This window comes from Echinops telfairi, unplaced genomic scaffold, assembly GCF_000313985.2.
Source record: "Echinops telfairi isolate 266 unplaced genomic scaffold, ASM31398v2 ScPeMD7_70;HRSCAF=299, whole genome shotgun sequence".
Classification (NCBI taxonomy): Eukaryota; Metazoa; Chordata; class Mammalia; order Afrosoricida; family Tenrecidae; genus Echinops; species Echinops telfairi.
The window spans coordinates 59937809-59959809 of NW_022103968.1; the positions used below are offsets into that span (position 1 = coordinate 59937809).

The 22001-nt window shown below is 37.8% G+C and overlaps 2 protein-coding genes and 1 non-coding gene across 6 annotated transcripts in view; 2 read left to right on the plus strand and 1 right to left on the minus strand.

The window, feature by feature from the left end:
- Positions 1-9366, plus strand: part of HNRNPH3 (heterogeneous nuclear ribonucleoprotein H3) — a 10080-nt gene extending 714 nt beyond the window's left edge. For 2 of the 4 annotated variants that reach the window (XM_030886039.2, XM_004701130.2), the window contains exons 2-10: positions 4070-4204; positions 4742-4880; positions 5388-5572; positions 5983-6069; positions 6364-6479; positions 7951-8086; positions 8658-8753; positions 8846-8938; positions 9075-9366. In XM_030886039.2, the coding sequence (XP_030741899.1) occupies positions 4093-4204; positions 4742-4880; positions 5388-5572; positions 5983-6069; positions 6364-6479; positions 7951-8086; positions 8658-8753; positions 8846-8938; positions 9075-9148 (1038 nt within the window). In that variant the 5' untranslated portion in view covers positions 4070-4092 and the 3' untranslated portion in view covers positions 9149-9366. Of the gene's footprint in view, positions 1-4069; positions 4205-4741; positions 4881-5387; positions 5573-5982; positions 6070-6363; positions 6480-7950; positions 8087-8657; positions 8754-8845; positions 8939-9074 lie in introns of those variants that run through there. The other 2 variants (XM_030886042.2, XM_045291295.1) reach the window with 2 other exon arrangements.
- LOC115870005 lies at positions 7022-7154 on the plus strand. Its single transcript, XR_004046477.1, has one exon. It is a non-coding gene; the product is annotated as a small nucleolar RNA SNORA63 (small nucleolar RNA).
- A 1101-nt stretch (positions 9367-10467) lies between the features above and the next one.
- The window catches only part of RUFY2 (RUN and FYVE domain containing 2), a 36362-nt gene continuing 24828 nt past the window's right edge, over positions 10468-22001 (minus strand). The window contains exons 13-17 of the mRNA XM_045291678.1: positions 20552-20681; positions 20080-20174; positions 15720-15768; positions 12335-12412; positions 10468-12246 (exon numbers count right to left, since the gene is read on the minus strand). Coding sequence (XP_045147613.1) covers positions 12103-12246; positions 12335-12412; positions 15720-15768; positions 20080-20174; positions 20552-20681 — 496 coding nt within the window. The 3' untranslated portion in view covers positions 10468-12102. The remainder of the gene's footprint in view (positions 12247-12334; positions 12413-15719; positions 15769-20079; positions 20175-20551; positions 20682-22001) is intronic.

Here is a 22001-nt window from a genome sequence, read left to right on the forward strand (position 1 = left end):
GCCCCCTCGGCTGGGCGACCTGGGCTGGCGGGACGGGGAGTTGCTTCTGACGCAGATGCCCGGTGAGAGGCTGGCACGGGGGGCAGGAACGCCGGTGGCGACGAGGGCGCGCTCCAGCTCCCCAGGTTCAGGACAAAGGATGGCGTCCTTTGTAATCCCGCCGCCCGCTGGCGAAGGTTTGGAAGCCGGGCTCGGCCGCGGCACGGGGGGAGGGAGTGCTCTGCCCAGCTCTCCGGGCCCCAGGGCCGCTAGGTAAGCGGGAAGTCTCCGGGAAGGAATAAAGGACACTTAGCCGGCCCTTAGATTCCAGACTTGGAACTGCGGAAAGTGTACGTACTCGTTTTCCAGCGGGGGGAGGTATTCCTGCTGATCCGAAAGCTTATTTCAAACTCATTTAGGAATCAGGGAAATGGGTGATTTACCAAACCGGAATGTGGAATAGGAATATTCCAAATAGGTTATCTGGGCCCAGGGAACTGTGTTTAGGGTTCAGATTTCCAAGGGTTGTATTTCGAGATCGCCCACCCCCGGCAAGAAAGCCAATATGAAAATATTTGAACATAAACTAGGGTTCACTAGGAGTATAGTGATATTTGGTCAAAGGAAAAAACCCACCAAATAGCCGGAAGCTCAGTCATAGGGTGTGGGGCGGTAACTTGGTCCTGAATAGAGTCGGATGGGTAATTTTCACTAAAGGCAATGAAAAGGGGTTGAGAAAGTCCGGAGAATAAAAGCTTCCAATACTTCATACGAATCTATAAGACTGTTAACTACTCTTCTAGCAGCTTAAGGGGAAGGCAGGGGGGCCAAAAAACCTCCTTGGTTAGCCCCCTATCTATCTTGAAACAGGTTTTAGTGGATTTTTAAAAGACCAGCCAGGGTTTCCTTGTATATATTTAAAGTAGTGTATATATAACAGGACTAACAGCTTTCTCATAATTGGATGGTTTTCCCCTGCTTTTAAAAAAAATCTGAAATCGACTTAATTTTTCCCATTACCTTATTTTTTATGAATCATTTGTTTTGGTGAACACTGTGACAGCAGATCATTGTTAACAGCTTTTTTGAGAGAAAATTCACATACCAAAAATTCACTTGTTTAAAATACATACTTCAGTATTATTTATTCGTATATTGCCTGGTTTGTGAAACCTCTAAAATCTTTAGACCAATCACATCACTCCAAAGAGAGGCACCCATAGACATTTCCCATGCTCATACCTTCCCTCCCCTCGATTCTCTTTCTGTAGACTTAACCTGCTCTGAACATTCCTTGTAATGGATCACAATAAGTGGTTTTTGTGATTAACATCTTTTCATTTGGTATGTTTGAGAAACTACAAGAGGCTTTTAAAAGTTAATAGGGGGAAAAAGTTAATGGGGAAATAACGCTCTTCATTATTTTTTCTCCCCACGAATGCCACCCCCACCACCCTTGTAAAGTCTTATAAAATTGTAATCCTTTAACTGCTTGTGTTTTTAACTGGTAATAATGCCTGAACTTAAAAGCATAATATTTTTGTATGATGTGCAAAGAAAGGTTGAGATGGACTGTCCTGTATAAGTAGAACTCTAGACTATTACCATTTTTAATAGGCGTTGAAAGGTTAAGCTTTTCCTCAACCCCACCCTTCGTGTGTACGTTCATGGTGTGGAGAATTTCCCCATAAAATAGTTCAACTCTTAAAGATCTGATTGAGATTTACTCAGTTTTAAATTGTTTTGCTGGATTTTAGGTGTGTTGATGCTACACTACGATATAGCCTTCTATAAAAAAGAAATGGTCTCCACCAGAATTGGCCATTTCAACACTTTTGTGTTTTCTAATCTTCAAGGTTTTATTTTATATTAAGAGGTCTTTTTCATTGGTACAAGCTGATTCAAAACTACTATTTCTGGGTTTTTGGGGGGTGGGCGTACTTGTTCCTGAAAACAGTATCTTTACATTGAGAAAAAAAAAGTTGGAAGAATTTAGAACTACACTTAGACTTTTGAAAATAGATTGGATTGGCTGCATAATTTTTCCATGAGGAAGTAAATTGGACTTTTGGATTCTTTATACTTTTTCCCTCTTCTGTTCTTAAACTAGGAAACATAAACTTCGAAGAATTGGTAGATTTCTGAATGCTTTTGATTTCACTTCTTTCCTGTTTGGGGACTGCTCTCAAACCAAACTCCCCGCCAGTCAATCAGTGAATCAAGTTCGACTCACAGCAACTTTAGAGGACCGGGTAGAAATTGCCCCTGGGTTTCTAAGTGCGAACTTTAGGGAGTGGAGTAGAAAGCCTTTTTTCATTGTTTTAACTTTCTAGTTAATACAAGGAGCCCTGGTGGTATAGTGGTGATGTAACGTTTCACTGCTAACCTGCTCCGCTAGTTACTATTTCAGAAACCCACCCACAGGGCAGTTCTATAGGGTTGCTATGAGTCGCCTGGCAGTAAATTGAGTTGTTGAGCTAATCCTTGTAATCTGACTATTTTAAACATCTCTTCCCTTTACTTCAGACTTTGAGACAAAAGAAAAGGATAATAATTTTAACAGTCATTTTTCCTTAACATTCTTTTAAGGTAGTGCAGGTATTTTAATGTGTATCTCATTAGTTTTGTAGGATCTCATAAGATCCAGAAACAGTAGTCACCTTTGAGTGCTTGCCATGTGGCACAGACCAAGCATTTTATTATTATCGAAAGCGGTGAGGTATGGGTCAGTGTTTCACAGTTGTGAACACAGGACTCTCAGAGATTGTTTGCTTAAGTAAATCCAGTACCTAAAAGAATAGGGATTCAAACTGCGGGGGGGCGGGGGGAGGTGTGTTCTCAAAGGTTCAGATATTTATGTGCATAAGAATTAGCTGTAATGCCAGTTAAAAATTCTGATTCCTCATTTTTATTCTCTTGTTTAGAATGGCATTTGATTTTAGGTCTATAAATTCTAGGTTAAGGTAATTAGTCTTTGCAGAGGCCACCCTAAACATTGCCCAGATAATTAGGTCAAGTGAAATTTAGTATTGGTGCATACTGTTGACATGAAAAATCCTCAAGCGTGAAGGAGTCACGTGAACATATTTTTGTTTACAGGGGAGGTGTGGTGGTAAGGGAAATGTTTGAAATACCAGGTGAGTAGAATTCCTACTGCATAGTGAAATTTGTGTGGCTGTGGTAAGTTTCTACAGCTGAAGGACTTCTAATTAGCCTCTTCCTTTCTGGAATTTTAAAAGGAAAGATGGGTGCTTCTGAGAACTGGGTGGATGGGTTCATATTGGAGGAGGAGGATGACATTTGTATCCTTTTACCTTTTGAATGTATATATATTCATGTGTGTGTATAAGCAATCTCTGTTCTTTGACTAAATAGTATAAAGCAGTGGTAATCTTGTTTCTGTATTACTAGCTCCAGTGGCTGCAAAAACACTTGAAGGCAGGCACTTAAGAGGTTTTTTTAGCCTGAATTTTCAGAACTCAACTTTAGTGTCTCAGTTATATTAAAATTTTCTTTTGGGAAATGTTTAAACTAGAATTGGTTGAAGTACGGATGGAGTTTTCCTTGCTTTCAAAAGCTGTTTAAATGTGTTCAGATTTAAATCCAAGATTAATTTCAATCATGTAATGCTTCCCCACCTCCAAAGTAGCACATAATCTGTTTTTAACCTACGTTCTCAATGTGAGTGACAACTGGTACTCCAACTTTTGAATGAATTAGAATTTGAAACAATTTGGGTGAATAGTTGGTAAACAATAAAATAGTGATTGAAGTTTGGGGGGAAGAAAGGCTGGAGCTGACATTTAAGATGACATCTCAAATTATGGAAGATTTTTGGACGGATGGTGGAAATTTTATACATTTACTCGAAATTGGGCAATACTTAGAACTGCCATGCTCTTTGGGGCAGTCAGGGAGGTTTCATTGCCTTTTCCAGTCTGTTGTCTACCTCACAGTATAAACTTACTCGGCATTGTATACAAGCCACTCACTCAGCCCTGTTAAGTTTCCTGTTGTGATACCACTTCAGTGCCTCTGGCAAGAGTATATTTTGATTGACTACTTTATGTGCTTGTTTATTTTTTTATAGCATTTAGATCAAACGGTATTGAGATGGATTGGGTTATGAAACATAATGGTCCAAATGACGCTAGTGATGGGACAGTACGACTTCGTGGACTGCCATTTGGTTGCAGCAAAGAGGAAATAGTTCAGTTCTTTCAAGGTACCTCTAGTATTAGTCAAAGCTTAGTAGTAGTTTAATTATGTGTTTTGTTACTATTGTTACTCGGTTTTTTTGTAAGCTTGTTTATTTTTCGAAACTTTTAATTTTAATTATGATGTCTTGGTTAGTGTTCTAAACTATGAAATGTGCTCCAGTTAATATTTTACTACAGAATTTAGAGAATGTGTAAGAACTGATGCCCAGTAAACTTAATTGAGAGTAAATATATGTGATGAGATAAACCATGAATTAGCATATGGAGTTTAGTTATACTTTATTTGAAGCCTTTTTAAATATTTATTTATTTTACATAATATAGGTGGGCTTTAGAGTTGTATGTAATTTTAAAAGACTGGGTGCAGAAAATTATTTAATCCAATAATGAAAGAAAATTTCAGATTGTTTTATGGGGTGATGGGAAACTAAGCTTTTTTGTTTTGTTTTGTTTAGACTTGTTATAAATATTTGATTCAGATGGGAATGTTTCAGCCTTTAACACTGTTCCCCTTGATGGGGTTATTTGTCCTTGGGTTAAAGGGTTGGAAATCGTGCCAAATGGGATAACATTGACGATGGACTACCAGGGGAGAAGCACAGGGGAGGCCTTCGTGCAGTTTGCTTCAAAGGAGATAGCAGAAAATGCTCTGGGGAAACACAAGGAAAGAATAGGGCACAGGTGGGGATGGAGAGTTTGGGATGGTGTTAAATTTTTATTTTTGGGGGTTGTGGGGCACTTTATTAAATGGGGGGGTAACCATAACATTTTTCTGGGGTAGCTTGATAATTGATAATTACCTAAATTTAACTTGCAAACTACTACAGATTTGGGTGGGGAGTTAATGCTAAATAGTTTATGTAAATTAAAATTAGATTGTTTCCATTTGTAGGATGTTGATAAATGTTTTTGTATAATCGCCTATTTTCTTTAAACACCTATCATGTACTAAAGGAAACAAACTAAAATTATATTTATATTTTATGGATTGTTTGCAAATGACTAATTTGTCTATGTAAAACTTAAATATTTAAGTTTGTAGGTGTAAAATGTTAACTTATAGTGTACTTAGGAAATTTAAATTGGGTTATGTAACTAGATGTAGACAAATTTTACTGCATTTTGCCCAATATTATTTACTCTAATGCATTTATGCTGACACTTGTACCTTAAACCATTTTTAAATAGGTATATTGAGATCTTCAGAAGTAGCAGGAGTGAAATCAAAGGATTTTACGACCCACCAAGAAGATTGCTGGGACAGCGACCGGGACCATACGATAGACCAATAGGAGGAAGAGGGGGTTATTATGGAGCTGGGCGTGGAAGTATGTATGACAGAATGCGACGAGGAAGTGATGGATATGATGGTGGTATGTGTATCTAATGAACAAAGGTTCTGTTGTCATTTTCTTAATGTTCCTGACACTTTGTCAAGAAATACAGAAATGGCAGTAACTTCAGTACCTACTAGGTTTTAAAACCTGTTCATGAAAATATAAATTCCCACGGCCAGCTATGGGACATGATCGATGCACATATTGACACCTCAATAATTTACTCAGATCTGAAAATGAAAATGTTTTGTTTGGCATCAGTGTGAAATTAAATTTGCGTGTCTGAATTTAGCCTTTTGGTAACCAAATGTTCAGTGATTTCATCTTGTACACTCGGTTGAGTTGCAAACTTATGGTCTAAATGTAACGTGAATATGTTCTGAGACATGGATTATAAAATTTATCTCTGGAACACGCATTCATGTATGTCTCCTTGAATCGCACAGGTTATGGAGGTTTTGATGACTATGGTGGCTACAATAATTATGGCTATGGGAATGATGGCTTTGATGACAGAATGAGAGATGGAAGAGGTAAAGTAAATACTACAGACATGTTCAAGTAAATATTAATATAGATTGATGACTAGTTTAAAAACAGGCAATTCAGGTATGTTTCTTTACTGTATAGGAACTTTGCATTCTATAGTACATAGAATTAACATGTCTTATGATTCCATAATTCCCCATTTGATGCTTAAAACAACTAAGTGTTAAGATCTCTTGGGATTGACAGAAAAAAGTAGGTCTGTGAAGGGAGAGATGTGTTTTGCTGCAGTGTTTTCCTAAGTGCTTGAGCAGTTGATCATTGGACATTTTATTCTCCAGGTATGGGAGGACATGGTTATGGTGGAGCTGGTGATGCCAGTTCAGGTTTTCATGGTGGTCATTTTGTGCATATGAGAGGGTTGCCTTTTCGTGCAACTGAAAATGACATTGCTAATGTAAGTATTCTCATAATTGCTGGTTTATTATGCTGGTGTCTAAATTAACATTTTTTAAAATTAACATTTTTAATAGCTGAATATTCCTCTTCCCCTTAATTTTGTTGAGAATATACACAGTGAAACACTAATTTGTTCAATATTTAGATAAATCTTAATTACCTGGGCTTTAAGATTATCCCATGGAAATTTCTGTTTAATGGTTTGATAGCTCACGGGAATAAGTTCAGGAGTACATCCACCAAGAATAGATGAAAATTTGAAATTCTGTTTTACATTTCCTTCCATTTGACCAGGATTCTTCTATGGGATCTTTAGCTCAAAATGTTCAATACTGGTAGCTGGGGACCATCTACTTCTGATCACAGGGCAAAGGAGGGATCAAAGGAGACAGTTCCTCATGGAGGCAATTAACTGCATACACCATGTCGTGTCAGACACTAGTTGACCTTTTGTGATTGGCTTACTGTGCTCAGCTGAAGTCTTGAGACGTGCTAGAGTGTGGCTGAGGGAACCCCCTCATGTCTCAAGACTTCAGCTTCCAGCAGGATTTAGACTACAATATAGCTGTTAAGTGCTATTTTGTCGTTCCCCCTGCTCAAAGTAAAGTTGTTTCTTATCTATCCCTGTCTGCTAGTTTCTTGTAGCAGCCCAGGGTCGCTTGGTCTCATACATATTGAAAAGAAAACAAAAAACAAAAAAAACGACTTCAGCTTCTTGCCAAGTGCGTATCACATGTAGGTGTATCACTGTCATCCATTCATCTGTTGATGGGTGTTTAGGTGGTTTCCACCTTTTATTTGTTGTGAAGAGTGCTTCAGTGAGCCTTGGTGTACACACCTGTTTTGAGTGTCTGCTTTCAAGACTTACAGGGATATACTAGCTAACCAACCTTACCTCTAGTCACTTCCCACTCATACCGGCCATACAGGATAAGGTAGAACTGTCCCTGTGAGTTTGAGACTAACGCTTTACAAGAATAGAAAGCCTTGTCTTTCTCCCCTGGAATGGCTGGTGATTTAGAACTGTGGACTTGTGGTTAGTAGCCCTATGTGTAACTACTGTGCCAGCAGGGTTCCTTTTCAGTGTGAAATTGCCATGGTAGGGGAGAGGGGTGTCTGTGTTTGCGTGCACACATGTGCACTTTAGCTCCATACTTTTCCACATCATCATTTCATTCCCATCAGTAGGGGATAAGGGTCACATAACTAACAAGCCCCATTAATCTGAATCATGATATAGCCGTGTCAGTGCACATATTTCTATATCTTCGTGACCTACATAATTCAGTTGAGTACCTAGTTTATTTTGAAAGTTTAACTTAAGTGTAAGCTTATATTCGCAGAACCTTTATAATTCCTGTAGTTGGGCTTGCAGCATAGGAATGGGGAGGAGAGTATTAAAACCAAGGATTGTGGTTATTTACTTTTTTCAATAATCTGAATTTAAAAGAAAACCTTGCTTTATTCAGTTCTTCTCACCACTAAACCCGATACGAGTTCATATTGATATTGGAGCTGATGGCAGAGCAACAGGAGAAGCAGATGTAGAGTTTGTGACACATGAAGATGCAGTAGCTGCCATGTCTAAAGATAAAAATAACATGCGTAAGTTGTACCCTTAGCATGCTATCTCCCTAGGTGTGAACTCGCTTATGAAGTAAGCATTTTTTTAAAAGAGGACCGGAGCTCTTTAGGCCATTAACAAACACTTAAAACCACATAGCCTGTGATAGGTATTGAATGCTTCCTAGAGAGTTATCATTGGATGTATCTGTTCGTAAAGAAGAGTTAACCAATAACGCTATGAAAGAAATTTTGAAGAGAAAGTATTCTGCCTAACATTTGAGATTATTGGAGCTCACGTTAGGAAAGGGGGAGAAACAGGTTAATTTGTGTTTGACTAAATTTCCGTGCCCCTAAGGACATTAATGGTATATAAGCTCCCGTTCCATGAAATTTGGAACTTGTTAAATAAATAAGTGTTCTAGTCTAGTTCAGTTCTATGATTGGGTCTGGAATATATTTCTAAGAATTAACTTTTATAGTGGAAACTGAGACCCAAACAATTTGTTGCTTGTTCAAGGGTATAACATTTCAATGACAATCATCAAATATACTTGCAGCTAAGTAGTAGTAAATATCCATCATTGCTTTCTCCCATTTTTCTCTTTAAAAGAGCATCGATACATTGAACTCTTCTTGAATTCTACTCCTGGAGGCAGCTCTGGAATGGGAGGTTCTGGAATGGGAGGCTATGGCAGAGATGGAATGGGTATGTAATCAACTCTGTAACATTATTAAAGCAAGCAGCATTGTGCACGTAGCAGTTCCTCTCAAACTTACTTGTCCCTTCTCTCCTTTTAGATAATCAGGGTGGATATGGGTCTGTTGGAAGAATGGGAATGGGGAACAATTACAGTGGAGGATACGGCACTCCTGATGGCTTGGGTGGTTATGGTAAGTGTCTGGCTGGCTTTTGCTCTGGATGTTAAACTTGTAGTACCCATATGGAAGGAGGAGGCATAGTTATTATTACATTGCTTGCATTATCTGACACCATACTAAATTATTTTTCATGGCTTTATTTTTGAAGGCCGTGGTGGTGGCAGTGGAGGTTACTATGGGCAAGGCAGCATGAGTGGAGGTGGATGGCGTGGAATGTACTGAGTCGTAACCCAACAACATAAGTCCTGGCAACAGCATCTGGTCTACTAGACTTTCTTACAGATTTCATTTCTTTTGTATTTTAAGAACTTTATAATGACTGAAGGAATGTGTTTTCAAAGATATTATTTGGTAAAGCAAAAGATTGTGACAAGAAAATGTTTTCTGTAGGTTTTATTTGTTGCATACTTTGACTTAAATAAATTTTTATATTCAAACCACTGATGTTGATACTTTTTATATACTAGTTACTCCTAAGGATGTGCTGCCTTCCTAAGATTTGGGTTAATGTGTTTTATTAGCTCTACAAGTAGTGGCATGGTGTAATTTTAGAGGACTTGGTTCACCTCTGCATAAGCTGCAAATCTTAAGCAGACATCTGGACTACAGTGCTTGAAGAGTAGCATATCTTTTTCCTTTAATTTCCACTGGATAATACTGTAAATATAAAGCCTAAAGATAAATTTAGGTGGATTCAGGAGTATAAATCCAGCTAATTCTATTTTCTTTTTCAAATGTCATTTGTCAGCACTGAAATGATCTAAGAGGTATCTGAACTTACACATTCTGTGGAGCATGAGATTGTTGAAATTTAAATCTTGTCCTTAGATTTTAGAATATATTCCCCCTCAGCACTTGACTGACGTAATCAAAAAAGGTTCCTAAAAAGTGATGAGCTGTCGCAAGATGTCTTAGGTTAACATGAGAATTCAGCATATAAATATATAGTTACTGTGGGGTGTAATTCACAAATGTATTTTTTGTTTCCTGCCCAATAGTTAAAACATGATTTTAGAATAATTGTATAAATGATTTTTTTTTTTTAATGTAAGAGACAAGTCCATATCATAGTCTCAGAGTCAGTTCATGCAGTTGGATTTTGCATCTAACTAACATCTGCTTGGAGTTTTTAGAGCCATTATGTTAATTAAATATGTAGCAAGGAAAAGGTGCTTTTTACTTTTGTCCCATTGATCAATATGGCTTTTTTGAAATTCGGCTAATGGATCAAAATGGAAACCTGTCAATGTGAATCTAGTTATTGAACTTGTTACTTACTTTTGCTAGAAATGTTATTAATGTAATAAATATCAATGTGGGAGATATCAGTATGGCGTCTGTCCTAGAATACTGTGTCGGTTACTGATAGAGAACAAGAAGAGGAGACTACTGTATATGTTTGATTTAGTGGCTCGGCTGTTTCTGCTTTTGGAGAAGGTCATGATGATGGCCTAGACTCAGCCAATTATCCGTGCGCTTTTATATTTTCCAAGGATACAAAAATGTTACGTGAAAGATGAACTCCAATCCTAAAGCAAGCAAAATTTTCAAATCTTTATTTGATTTTTTTTTTTAATGTCACATTTTGTTAAAAACATTACAGTGTAAAAGAATTACAATCTCAGTTCCTTGGCACCATGATAACATTGGGTGAGGAAGTATTATGTGGGAGCAAATCTTAAAGAGAAAGTAGTGTAAGATCACAATCAAAATACAAATTGTGAATGTTATAAAGTTCAAAAATAAGTATAAACTATTTTTAAATATGCTAAAACTAAACAGCGCAAGTAGAAGTGCTGTTAGAGAAGTTGCCACCCCCCAAAAAAGCCCAAGTTGATGTGGCACACAAGTTTTCAGGGGCAAAAAATTCATAAACAACTAGAAATGATGATTTTTTATATTTGCCAAGCACAGTATTTTTAAAAGTATTGGAAATTACCCATTTATGCCACTAATCAACAAAAATCTGAGTAGCATACAAAAACTGTTCAAGAATATAAATCTGGACATTTCTATCAGTATTCCAAGAAAAGTTGACCTCAAAAGCTGACTGAAAACTTATGGGTTACAGAAAAACTAGATCTTCAAGTAAAATACTGGTTTCAAACTTAAGCAAATTTAGAAAACTGTATGTTAAACAATTTTAAACCTTAAAGCAAATACTCGAAAGAATCTGCAAAATAAAAGTGATTCCATCTGCAGGGGGAAGAGGGTGCACCCTCTCTGGAATGCTCTTTTAACGGAAAATCTGCAAGGGCATTTTGAAAGGCTCACGGAATTAAAGTGCACTGTTGAAATTAATACAAAATATATAGTTAATAAGGTAAGATTCCCTAATGATATTGTTCTGTTCAAGTGATAACAGGGGTAACAATTTTTACACAATAAATTCTTGGTATGCTGTAAGTAGTATAGTCAAATTAGTATTTACTGAAACTTTTCATGCTTAAGATAACCCAAGTACATCATGGTAGGGCATTGATCTTCATCTGAAGTCCTGACAGCTGTTCAGTGTTTACCACACACATAGACTCTGATATGAATTTCCACTGCCATGAAATTTATTTAACTCACAGCAACCCTATATAACCTCATGATTATTAGAATGGAAATTTAATACAAATTTTAAAAAACTTAGTCTTCAGACATCAAAGGCAAAACTTTGAAAGACTTAAAAAAAATTTTTTTTTCTAAAGCAAAATCAAAAAGGAGGGAGGTGAAGTGAGGGCAAATATAGTTGAAACCTCACCAAGGAGATGAAAATGTTAAATGAAAATATTATTCTAGAAAGTTTTGTACATTTCCAATCAGAGCTGTGATATTTTAAAGTGCATTAAGAGGATGATGTATCAAATTAACAAGTCTGGAAGAATAAATCTGAAACCTTAAATTTAAGAAGGCCTTTATAAGATAAGGCAAATAGGTGTTAACTGTGCTAGCTAGCCTTTCAGTAGATTTAAGGGCTACATGATTATAAGTTTGCTTTTGCTTTTTTTAAATTAAAAAGGAAGGAAATCTGAAAACCTTTTGTTCCTAAGGGTTTGGATATATGGAAAATAAACTGGGGTACCATACTGACTGAAGGTTTAAGGGCTGCCTGGATACTCTGCATACATGTCCATAACTAACATTAATCGTGCATACATCCTTCCGTTCTGTACGGCTTCAGGTCTGGTCTATGGCAGGTTAGATGAGCATCTCTGAATCAGCAATGCGTGGCAGGAATCGCACACCCGAACTGGCTTTGGTGAAGAAGGCAACGGCAGCTCGTTGTCAGAGCAGGCGTTACAGAAAATCTCCCCACAGTTTCTACAGTGGTGCTTAAAAAAAAATGATTTAAAAAAAAAAATAGAAAAAACATAGCCATTTTGTATTAAAAATCTTAGAATGGCTACCTATCTTCCTTACCTTTCTCTTGGAAAGTGAGAATTCCTTTTCACAAAGTTTACAATGTGTTGCTTCTTCATCTTTTAACCAAACCAGTCCCTAGTAGGAAGGAAAAATATTATTACCATGGATACTCGAGTTTAAGCTGACTTAAATATCAGCCGAGGCACCTAATTTTACCACAAAAACTGCATTAAAAATACACTGAAAAACTTGGCTTATACACGAGTATATATGGTAATACCAAAGTTGGTAACACTAAGTATTACATGTGAAAAGTATTTGTTAATATATGAAATATAAATATGAACTCAGAATATGAGCGGTACATACAGAAATCAAGATGAGAGAGGTGTGGGATTTGCTTCCAAATGTGGGGAAATACGGGGTTGATTAGAAATAAAATAGTTCAGCCATATCAATATTGAATCTGAATAAAGTATAGATCTGGCTCATTTTACTTTATATAACATGTTTGAACATTTCCATAGTCAAATATTGTCAAGAAAGATAAAACAACCTCATTTAACGAAAATGTTCTTGGGAACAAACCTTAGCGATCTGGTCCAACAATACAAAGAAGCTTCCAAAAGCTTGGGGAGAAATTTCATGATCATTGTATTCTATTTTTCCAAGAAGCCCCTTATACTTAAAAGTAAATTTTCATTATGTAAAATGTACACATATAGAGTTAAGTATATGCAAAATACGGAGTAATTTAAGAAATCTTTATGCTAAGTCCTGACATTTTAAAAGATGTTTTTGAGTTCTTTAAATTTACTATAGTCTTAAACTGGGAGCTAATGTGATATCTAACATTTATAACCTGCCCCATTCTAAATCAAACATGATACTGGCTAGACAGAGCATTTCTTCCAGTAAAAGAAACGACCATGTGGACATACATGCACCCAGGTGAAAGAATAGCAATTACCCAATACATTTTACCATGTAAAAAACTCGAAGCATTTCATAGAGACGTTTGAAAACTCAGATGTTCAAAAACAACTAGTTGGGGAATAGGGGCTGGCAATTAATTCCAGAAGAGGGAAAAAATAGTTCAACATAGAAAACAATCACTTGGCCCAGCAGAAGAATAACATACAGTATATGAGTTAAGAATATAAAGTAAATGAATTCCATGAGAATCTCTTTACAGCTATTAGGCATCAAAGACCCAGAACAAAAATTATACCAATGTGAATGGTGGGGCGAGGGGGAGGCGGACAAGGAGTGGAGATCCAAAGCCCATCTGTAGACAATTGGACATCCCCTTACAGAAGGGTCACAAGGAAGAGACAAACCATTCAGGGCACAGTATCGCACCAATGAGACAACTTTCCTCTAGTTCTTTAATGTTCCTCCCCACCCATCCCTTATCATGACTTCAATTCTACCTTACAAATCTGACTAGACCAGCTTTGAAATGATGGCAACATAGGTTCAAATGTGCTTGACACGGATGAATGTATGGATTGTAATCAAAGCTGTAAGTGTCTCCGATAAATGTAATTAAAAAAAAAACCAACCTAGATATAATTATACTGAGAGGACAGTGAAAGGAAACATCAGGGTCAGAGAAGCAATAGTTATGGTCTAAAATGGATCAAGAGCAAACAGTATAAAGAAATATTACTGAACGACTGAATTGTATGACAAGTGGATGACGTGCCAATAAAACTGAAAAAGATGAAAGGAACACAAACAAAAGTGGGGTGAACGCTAGAAGAGACAATGGAAAGGAGCTCCCTTCAGGTTGTAGTTCGGGCAGTTACGGAAGCAGGAGGTGAAGAACAAGAATCTAACACGACTGTGGTTCTTTTTTGTCCTGTTTAAAGGTTTAAACTATTTTCATCTAATACTTTGATAAGAGTTTATGATGTAGGAAGTCCTTACGAATAGGCTGTATTTTCTCTTTGTTATAGAAGGTATTTTTGCAGTCACATTCAAAACCTTTTAGTCATCATTTGTACCAATCACTTTTAAAGAACATTAACTTACTCAGCATTCAAAGTAACCCCATACAGAATCAGAAGTACATTTTCTAAATTGCCTTCCTCTGCCATACTAAGTAGAGAAGTACACAAATTCACTTCCAAGATCATGTCAAAGATTCTTAATAATGTGATTCTAAAGGTTCAGGGAGGGAATTAACTGGAACTCCACCAGCCCAGCTCTCCATTTAGGGCTTCTAATTCTATATAGAGGACCCCTAGTGGCACAGTGAGTTGAGCATCTGCTAACTGCGAGATCAGTGGTTCAAAACCACTAGCCACTCTGCAGGAGAAGAAGATGAGGCTGTCTGCTCCCAGTAAAGATGTATAGTCTCATCCCCTTACAGAAGGGTCACAAGGAAGAGACGATCCAGTCAGGGTGCAGTGTAGCACTGACAAAACAACTTTCCTCTAGTTCTTCAATGCTTCCTCCCCCTCTATCGTGACCCCAGTTCTATCTTACAAATCTGGCTAGACTAGAGCATGTACCCTGGTACAGCTAAGAGTTCGCAACACAGGGAATACAGGGCAGATAAACCCCTCCGGACCAATAATTAGTGTAGTGATACTAGGAGGGGTAGGGGAAGAAAGGGGGAACCATCACAATGATGTACATATAACCCCCTCCCTGGGGGACAGACAACAGAAAAGTGGGTGAAGGGAGACAGCTATCAGTGTAAGACATAAAAATATATATATATAAATTATCAAGGGTTCATGAGAGGAAGGGGGTGGGGATTGGGAGGCTGGTGCCAAGGGCTCAAGTGGAAAGAATATATTTTGAAATGATGGCAACATGTACAAATGTGCTTGACACAATGGATGTATGTATGGATTGTGAGAAGAGCTATATAAGCCCCCAATAAAACAAAGAAAAAAACGTTACAGTCTCAGAAATCCTTATGGGGCACTTGCACTCTGTCTAGGAGGGTTGCTGTGAGTCCAAATTGGCTTGACTCACTGCCATCAAGTCGATGCCAACTCAGTGACTCTGGGACAGGGGAGGGCTGTCCCTGTGGCTTTCTGAGACTAACTTTTTTTTTTTTAATTGAGGGCTTGCAGCTCTTGTAACAATCCATACACCAATTGTATCAAGCACATGTGTACATATGTTGCCATCATTGCTTTCTAAACATTTACATTCTATTTGAGCCCTTGCTATCAATCAGCTCCTTTTACCATCCCTCCCACCCTGGTGACAAGCCTTGTCTTTCTTCCAAGGAGCTGGCTGATGGTTTCGAACTACTGACCTTATAGTTAGCAGCCCAACTTGTAATCACTACACCGGCTCCTGGCTTGATGGCAGTGAACCTCTCTACCCTGCGATTTAAAGTAACGACTTGGGTTTCTCTAGAGCATTACCCTCTGTCAGCACTTTCACAGAGACACACATTCCTTCATTTTCTACTCACCTGTAATGCTTTGTTGGCTTCTTGTATATCTTCTATTTTAAGTTTTGATCTAAAAAGATGAAAGTAGGTCTAAATTTCAATACAAATGTTTATTTTTAATACAAATATTTAAATATAGAACACACAGTAATTAAAAAGGTATGCGTTTACCACACATTCAAAAACACTTTCAAGTATACTAAAACATCTTTCACATAAGAATATATTAAAATGGTCCGATGTGCTGCAAAATAGCTACTTGTTTGTTATGAATCACTATATGAACTTTGAAATTGTAACAAAGTAGGTCTTGTGGGGTACTGGTTTAAAACTGTGAATTACAGCTAGCTATACCAGGAGCCTGGCTGTATAAGAATTCAGAAAGGATACTAGCCGTTGAGGCTTTCCTTAGGGAGCTAGAGCCACACAGCAACACACCAACTGAAATGGTATGACAAAGGGAGGGCTGTTACGGGGTTGGATTATATCGTCCCAAGGTAAGTAAAGAAGTTCTGGCCCCATACTTGTGGATAGGTGTGGTTCCATGTATGTCTATATGGAGTAAGATTTTATGTTTTATATTAGGTCATCCCCAGTAAGGTGGGTTCTAAACCTAATCATTTCTGAGTTATGTAAAGAGCAGAATAGATAGACACATACCATGGGATAAGACATAAGAAAGCTAAGGAATATTAAGGAACATCTAGGGCTACTGACAAAAAAAGACCTTGCCCTGGAAGCCATGTTCTGAATGTAGATTTCTCTGCCTCCTGAACTCTGTTCTGTAAAGGCAAAACTAGAAAAAAAGGTGCTGGTTTTTCATAAGATACAGAAATTGTTTACACTGCCTATGCTGAGTTCCTGATTGCCTCAACACCCTGAAATATAAGGAAGACTCCAGTCTTAGTAATTTTGCTTGAAATCGTGAAAATAGGCAACATATGTGAAGAGAAGCAGAAAAACCAGAACTCTTAGGAGCTGCTGGGTCCAGTGTTGATCCAGAAGATTCCTATAAATAAACAACAGCAAAGATGACAGAACTTCCTTTAAACTAATTCTATTCATTGGTGTACACCCAAAAGACTGGAAAACAGGAACACATGTAGAGCAACGTTCGTTTGCACACTATACACAACAGCCAAAAAGTAAAATCCAATGTCCATGAGGGATTTGACAGTGTGCTGAAGGAAAAATGAAGTCTTGATACATGCTACAACATGGATGGAGGGTTTATCAAAAAAGTTCATGGGAAAATGGAAATGAAAGATAATGGAATTTTTTCACAAAGATTTTGAAGCCCCTTCTCATGATTCCCTTGATATGATCCAGAATAAGCAAATGCATAGAGAAGTTTATTAGTGGTTACAAGTGGCAAATGGGAGGAGAAGGGAGTGCTACTGCTTAAATGGCACTGAGCTTCCAGTAAGGTGATGGAAAACGTTGGAAGTAGTGGCTATTGTACAACAGGATGAACATAATTAATGTCATTAGACTGTAAAGGTAAAATTGTTGAATTGCCATCTGTTACATACATGTCTATATGTATACACCACAAGGAAAAAGGTTAGAAGAGAGGAGATGTAAATAACAGAAATATAATAAAAGACTATCTTGTTAATGCTGGGGAAAATGTTTATAGGCTACAATACAAATGAACTTCTCTACTTCATAGGATTTTATTTTATATTTTCACAAGGTTCTAAAGCAAAAATAATAATAAGTCATTATCTTTTTATTTTTGTAGGTTTGCTATGTGTGTCAGGCACTAGATCCTTTCAACGTATAATCTTATTTAATCCAAATAGACAGTCTAACAAACAAATCTGTTTTGGAAGTACGGCCAGAATGCTTCTTAGAGGCAAGGATGGCAAGACTTTGTGTCTTGAGTACTTTGGACAGTTGTCAGGAGACCAGGGCCGGGAGAAGGGCATCATGCTTCCTAATGTGGAGGGCAGCAGACAACAGGGAGCCCTAGATGAGATGAACGCATTTCTAAAGATAAGACAGAGCTTCCAAAGGTTTGCGAAAGATAAAGGAGTTTTTCCCAGGAACCTTTGAAGCCCCCTCATATTTATCATCCTATGTGTTAACCAGGGAATTTATCATTTTACTGAACTTTCCGTCTGACCATATATAATTATATGAATTATAATTCATATAGGAAGAAAAGAAGTGTTTTTACAGATCAGTTGGTAAGGTCTAGGAAAGCTTGGATATGGACCATGGTTCTCTCTCCAGCTCTGATTATTATTGCCATTGCAGAAGAGATGTTGAGTTGAAGTTTAAAGTAGGTTCTGACTCATAACTGGTCCTACCTGAACCCATGTTACAGGGACTGTGATCTCAGAAGTCATAAAGGAATAAAACTGACAAGTTTGCACCCACCTTTACCAATTGAGTCTCCATTCTACTTGAACCTATTTAAATGACATGCATATATATATTTGATGGGATGTTTACACAGATTTGTTTCAGGAAGACTGACAATTGGGAGGGATGGGACACTTGTTGATTTTAAACATTTTTCCTTCTATTTGAAGTTTCTAACCATATAATGCATCAAAGAATTTATACAAGTAACTGTGGCCATTTCCTGCTTTTAGATGACTAAAAAAGATGCTGTAACGTTAAATTCATCGTCCTGGTGGCACTGCACGCACAGACGGCTAACTAAGTCAGGAGGGGGCACGGAACTACCAGGCCCTCCGTGGGAGGAAGATGAGCTGGCTGCTTCTCACAAGCCATCTGGCAGTGTTGTTTTGTTTTTTTTTCTTTTTATGTTGAATTAGGGCACAAGATGGAGCTATTAATTCAAAATATGATCCACAGGGTGCAAAGAGGAAAATCTGACAGGAGTAGAGCACTGTTTCTCTGTCTTTACAGGAACCCAATGACATTTTATTGCAATAAAACCCCACTATGGGACAAGAGTAAAGTAAAAGGAAATAGAGGAAAGAGCTACGAGACAAAGGGCATTTATAGAGGTCTAGATAAAGGCATGTACATATGTAAATATATTTATATATGAGATGAGGAAATAGATCTATGTGCCTATATTTATAGGTTTAATATTATGGTAGCAGATGGACATTGGGCCTCCATTCAAGTACTCCCTCAATGGAAGAATACTTTCTTCTATTAAACTGGTATACCAAAGACAAATGGGTGCATAAGCAAATGTGGTGAAGAAAGCTGACAGTGCACGGCTATTAAAAGATATAGTGTCTAGGGTCTTAAAGGCTGAAGATAAACAAGCGGCCATCTAGCTCAGAGCAACAAAGCCCACATGGAAGAAGCACACCAGCCTGTGGGATCACGGGGTGTCGAAGGGATCAGGTATCAGGCATCAAAGACCAAAAAATCAAATCATTGTGAATGAGGGGGGAGTGCAGATTGGGTACACAAGACCCATCTGTAGGCAATGCAGGGAGGAGACAAGCCAGTCAGTGCAGTGTAGCAGTGATGAAACATACAACTTAACTCTAGTTCCTAAATGCTTCTCCCCCACACCCACTATCATGGGCCCAATTCTACCTTACAAATTGGGCCAGACCAGAGGATGTACACTGGTACAGATAGGAACTGGAAACACAAGGAATCCAGGACAGATGATCCCCTCAGGACCAGTGGTAAGAGTGGTGATACTGGGAGGGTCGAGGGACGTGGGAACCAATTACAGAGATTATATATAACCTCCTCCCTAGGAGACGGACAACCAAAAAGTGGGTGAAGGGAGACATCGGACAGTGTAAGAGATGACAAAATAATAATGTATAAATTATCAAGGGTTCATGAGGGAGGAGGAAAGGGGGAAGGAGGGAGAAAAAATGAGCTGATGCCAAGGGCTGAAGTGGAGAGCATATGTTTGAGAATAATGAGGGCCAGGAATGTACAAATGTGCTTTATTTGATGCATGTATGGATTGTGTTAAGAGTTGTACGAACCCCCAATAAAATGATTTATAAAATAAAACCCCACTGCATGATGTTAAACCCTGACTCCAAAATAGAAGAAAACAAACTCCACAAACTGGTTCCCCAAGATAGTGTGAAAGAGATCTCTCTCCCTAGATCTTCTGTAACTTCAAAATTCTGTTGTTCTAATTCTCTCACACTAAAGAAATTAAACAAGAGCCCGAACTTTTATCTATTAGATAATGGTTAGGGCTAAGGTCTATCACATCAAACAATGGTTTTTTTCATTGTTAAAATTGCTTCTATGTCAACAGCTTTAACTTTTTAACCTTTTGGCGTGTTGTGCTGTTTCTCTGTAACTTGTCCTTATCCTCCTTTCCTGTATTTAAAGTTTACTACTTAGTAGGTCTGGCACACACGAATCTTAAGTCAATGATAACTTAGTTGAAGGACAAAAGAAAAATTACTCTCTCAGTTTGTTGCCAAGTTCTTGAAGAGCTTGCTCTTGATCGTGATATGTCTTTTTCAGCTGTTGATTTTCACCCTGGAGATTAAGGAACTCCTTCAAAATAATAAAAGACAGAAAAGGTAATTCCAACAACAACAGGAAAATGGCAGTAATAAATTCCACACTGCAGATCTACTATTAGTTTTTAAAGGCTCATGAACAAGAGCGATGTGTCCAAGGATTTTCCAAAGCTGCTACATGTACAAGGGACTTCAGCAAGGTCACAGAAATTAGAATTAAAAGATAAAGAAATGTTTTCACAAACTTTTTGAAGTCCACTATATGAAAAATTTCCCATTCATTTGACTAATCTTATTGATAATGTCTAAAATAGGAAGGGAATCTTATTTTCTTGGTATAAATCTAAGTTATGGTTATCTTTTTAAATAACATTTGTCAAGACATACTTTTAAAGCTTTACCACTATTTACTTTTTTAAGACTAATGACTTGCTGGGTCTCATTTCTAAGATGAGATAAGGCATCTTTCTCTTTCTGAAGGTCTTCCTGCAAAGTCTGCCTCCATTCCTTCTCAATCTTCAAATCCGTTTCCAGTTGTACCCTTGAATGAAAAACACACAAGAGCTCAGTGCTGTTCCTCAGATGGCAGCTGCTCATATTCGTAACAAACACATCTTCTTGGTCAATCACTTTTGCTTTTTTATTTCATCTCTTCAGGCATTTTCTTTCATAATTATTTTGGGGTAAACAGTTTAGCAGCACAAGGATTTCTGATGAGAAAGTGTCAATTTATTTGCCAACCTAGAACATTACTGTTAACAATCTGTCATTTTACTACAATTTTGTATATAAACATGTCATATGTGTAGAAAATGCTTGGAAGGACACAGACTAAACTATTAAAACACGTGACCACTTGGGATTGGAAATGAGGGCAGGAAGGTGAGATTTTAACTATTTACATTTCTGTGCCAGGTCAAAATTTTCTTTAAAAACTAATGACAAGTCTCACAGAAGGGCCACACGGAAGGGCTGATACAGCCAGGGTGCAGTAGAGCATCGATGAAACACATAACTATCCTCTAGTTCTTTAATATTTCCTCCCCTTTCTATTATGGGCTTAGTTTCACCTCATCAATCTTGTTACACCTGCGTAGGTTCATTTGTATAATTAAGATTGTTCAATGCATGAAATCCAAGATAGAGAAACCTTTCAGAAATAGTAACTGGAGTAATGATTCCCTGAGGGTCCAGGAAGAGTGTGTGTGTGGTGGAGGGGTGGGGGTGGAGAGGGGGGTGCTTGTAGCAATGATGACTGTATAACCCCACTAGAGGGAAATGAATAACAGAATTATAGGTGAACAGATACATTGGATGGTGTAAGATATAGCAAAAAAATTTTTAAATGATACTATAATAATACGGATTCCTGGAGAATGGAGGGAGGTAATAAAGGGGAGCGGATATCAAAGAGTTCAAGAAGAAAGACACTTTTGAAACTGATGGTGGCAGCAATTGTAAAATTATGCTTGAGCTAACTGAATTATGGATTGTTATAATATCTCTAAGAGTACCCAATAAAATGATTTAAAAAGAAAAAAATGAAAGAAAGGTCTGTCCCCTCTTGCCAAAGGACTATCAAGGGGTCAGCCAAACAAGATAGAAACCTTACAACAATAAACTACCTACTCCAGTAAAACACCAAGGGAAAAATCCACAAACCTGACCCCTGTCAGCAAAAGCCAAGTACAGAGAGAGTCTAGATTTCTAACCCAACCTGGTGGTGCTAGTGAAGCCCACTTCTCTCCAGAGTGCTGCCAGCAGAGACTCCCATCCACTGGTAACAAGACACTCTTCCTCCTCTCCACAATGAGATAATGAAGGGTGAATGGAAAGCCTAGATTTCAATCCCTGAATAGCA